The sequence below is a fragment of the Heptranchias perlo genome, chromosome 40, assembly GCF_035084215.1.
Source record: "Heptranchias perlo isolate sHepPer1 chromosome 40, sHepPer1.hap1, whole genome shotgun sequence".
Lineage (NCBI taxonomy): Eukaryota > Metazoa > Chordata > Chondrichthyes > Hexanchiformes > Hexanchidae > Heptranchias > Heptranchias perlo.
In genome coordinates this window covers 15,161,206-15,164,026 of record NC_090364.1, presented here as the reverse complement: position 1 = coordinate 15,164,026, position 2,821 = coordinate 15,161,206, and the positions used below count along the sequence as shown (strand labels likewise).

General features: G+C 45.4%; 1 protein-coding gene across 1 annotated transcript; it reads right to left on the bottom strand.

The window, feature by feature from the left end:
- Positions 1 to 1,140: 1,140 nt before the first annotated feature.
- Positions 1,141 to 2,152, bottom strand: LOC137305736 (histone H1.0-B-like). The gene has a single exon (XM_067974673.1). It carries the CDS (start codon positions 2,026 to 2,028, stop codon positions 1,456 to 1,458), a length of 573 nt encoding a protein of 190 aa, XP_067830774.1. The 5' UTR covers positions 2,029 to 2,152; the 3' UTR covers positions 1,141 to 1,455.
- Between the last annotated feature and the right edge of the window lie 669 nt (positions 2,153 to 2,821).

Sequence of the window (2,821 nt, the reverse complement as noted above, 5' to 3'; positions counted from 1 at the left end):
AATTAAATACTTTTGAAGTGTAGTCACTGTTGTAATGTAGGAAACGAAGCAGCCAATTTGTGCACAGCAAGGTCCCACAAACAGCAATGTGATGGTGACCAGATTTTGTTTTTCTTAGGTATGGGTTGAGGGATAAATATTGGCCAGAACACCAGGCAGAACTCACCCGCTTTTTGTCAAATAGTGTCATGGGATCTGTTATGTCTACTGGAGAGGGCAGATAGGGCCTCAGTTTAACATCTCATCCATAAGACAGCACCTCCAGCAGTGCAGCATTCCCTCTGAACTGCACTGGTGTGTCAGCCTAGATCATGTATTCAAGTGGGATTTGAACCCATGACTTTCTAACACAGAGGCAAGAAGTGCTACTCATTGAGCCATGGCTGATAACGAGGGGATGTGATGACATTACTTACTCTATGTAGAAGATAGAAGTGCTCTGCAGGACACGCTACCTTCTCAACCCTGTCCATTTGAGTGCTTGAAGAACGTGCCTGTGAAAAAGATCACGGTGGATTTGCCATCTACCACCATACTAGCCCATAGCTATTTGTTGATAGGTTAGGAACACAGTAACAGGAGTAGGCCATTCAGCCCCTCAAGCCTGTTCCGCCATTCAATTAGATCATGGCTGATCTGTATCTGAACTCCATTTACCTGCCTTTGCTCCATATCCCTTGATACCCTTACCTAACAAAAACTAGCGGTTGCAGCCCTGAAAGCTTCAATTAACCCTGCAGCCACAGACTTTTGGAGGGAGAGTTCCAGATTAGGTTGTTCTAAACCAGTTTCTCGTTAATTATTCTAAGGGCCACAATTCCACTCAATGTCTTGCTTTCCAGAATGGTGCGCCATGGCATGAGGGTCTATATCAGGCAAGCCTCCAAAGGGAAAGAAAAAGGGCCACTAATTATGTTAAAGAGGTCTTGCTGTGTGGGAACCAAGATAACCCTATCTCAAGCTTACATCCCCTCTCTTCTTTTCCTGGGTGGTGAAAAGAGAGGAAACAGCACTGAGTTCCAGCTCAGCCAACCATCCCACAGCTGGCCAAATCATGGCTGGAAGCCTAGATGCAAAGGAAGCCAACAAGTCAACAAAAGTCAAACCATTACAACTGAGGAAAGAAAGCAAGAGGCAATATTATTATGTCGATTTTTTTTTATTTGAAATTCAAGGACGGCAATCGGATTCATAAGAAAATTGTTTTCCTTTGCATGGTTAAACTCAATAACAAGTTTTGTACATAAAAACATGAATCAGCTTGAAAATTACTAGAAAGTACAGTAAATTTCAACAACATTAGAATTACTTAGTTCGTAGTCATGATGAAAAGCTCATTACATTTTCTTGCTAAGTCCTAGTAAAAGATCAAACAAAATTTGATAGAAAAAAATTAAACAACTATTTACAGAAAATGGCTAAAAGTCTGTGTGACTACTAATTCGATGAATTCATTCACTTCTTTTTGGAAGCCGATTTCTTTACATTGGTTTTCGCTTTCGGTTTTGTTGATTTCACCTTCCTCTTGACCGGTTTTACTTTTACCGGTTTCGCTTTTGCCGGTTTCGCTTTCTTTGTACTTTTGGGCGTGGCTGCTTTCTTTACCACCTTTTTCACCTTCAGTTTTTTGGCTTTCACCAAGGGCTTGGTCACCTTCTTGGGTTTTGGCACCTTCTTGGGCGAGGCGATCTTCTTTGCGGGTTTCTTGGGCCTTTTAACCGCCTTCCTCGGCTCCTCGCCCTTCGACAACTTGAAGGACCCCGAGGCGCCGATGCCTTTGGTCTTTTCCAGGACCCCCTTCGTCACCAGCTTTATGAGCGACAACTTGATCTGGCTGTCGGCGTTCTCGGCCAACTTGTACTGGCTCTTGACGAGCTTTTGGATGGCTTGCCTGGACAGGCCCGTCCGACTGCTCGCCCCCGTGACGACCGCAATGATCATCTCGGAGTATTTGGGGTGGTTGGTGGACTTCTTTGCAGCCTTGCCACGTTTGGGCTTCGCAGCTGTTGCAGTTGAGGTTTCAGTCATTGTTGATGCTTTACAGTCTTTTAACTTTCCAGTTGAGAATACAAGTCTTTGTCAACAGGATTTCAGCACCTCTAGCCTCTCCACGCTGGATGTGCCTGCTCTGAAGTCCCTCTCAGCAGCTCTTCGCTGACGCTGGGAATTTGTAGGCTAAGCGCGGACCTGATTGAAAACATCAACTGTTGGCAGCAATGGAGAGGCAGAAATGGCGAACTGTGCTCCCATCTGTGTTTCTTCACTTAGCAAAACGGCCGATCCGGGGCACTTCCCGCCGCCTCCCGGCCAAGCCGCCCGCCTTCCCAGCAAGGCAACTCCTTGGTCTTCGGTCTGCATGAGGAACCGGGGCCGTGCGCCGCTCGGGAGAAACGCAATCGGAGCAAAAGTGCGCAAGAACTCTGCAACCAGTTGCAAAATTTGGGATTTCTGCTCAAAAATCTAAAGATTGTGGCCGCCGATTTCTTCCATCCGAAATGCAACATGAGAACCAATGCTTGGGGGACGGAAAGAGCACCGAGTGGCGGGATTTACACATTGTTTCTTTTTATAATAAACCCATATTGCGGACCAACTAACACACAAGTCAGCTCTGCGCCATCGACTGAGTGACGTGTTTCCAGATTTTACTTGTGCTTTATTTCCATGTTCATTTTACAAATCCCGTGTCGCAATTAGCAGCTTCTGAGGAATATAATGTGCTTTTATGCATTATGAGAAAAGACTTTTTTTCTTGCATTCTCTTTAACCCGCGTCTCTAAAAGCACAAGGGACGGAATAATGGCTTCGAGTTGAGACTATA

Bases quoted from the DNA above. Each gene is read 5' to 3' on its own strand.
- LOC137305736 (XM_067974673.1), bottom strand. From the start codon at position 2,028: ATGACTGAAACCTCAACTGCAACAGCTGCGAAGCCCAAACGTGGCAAG.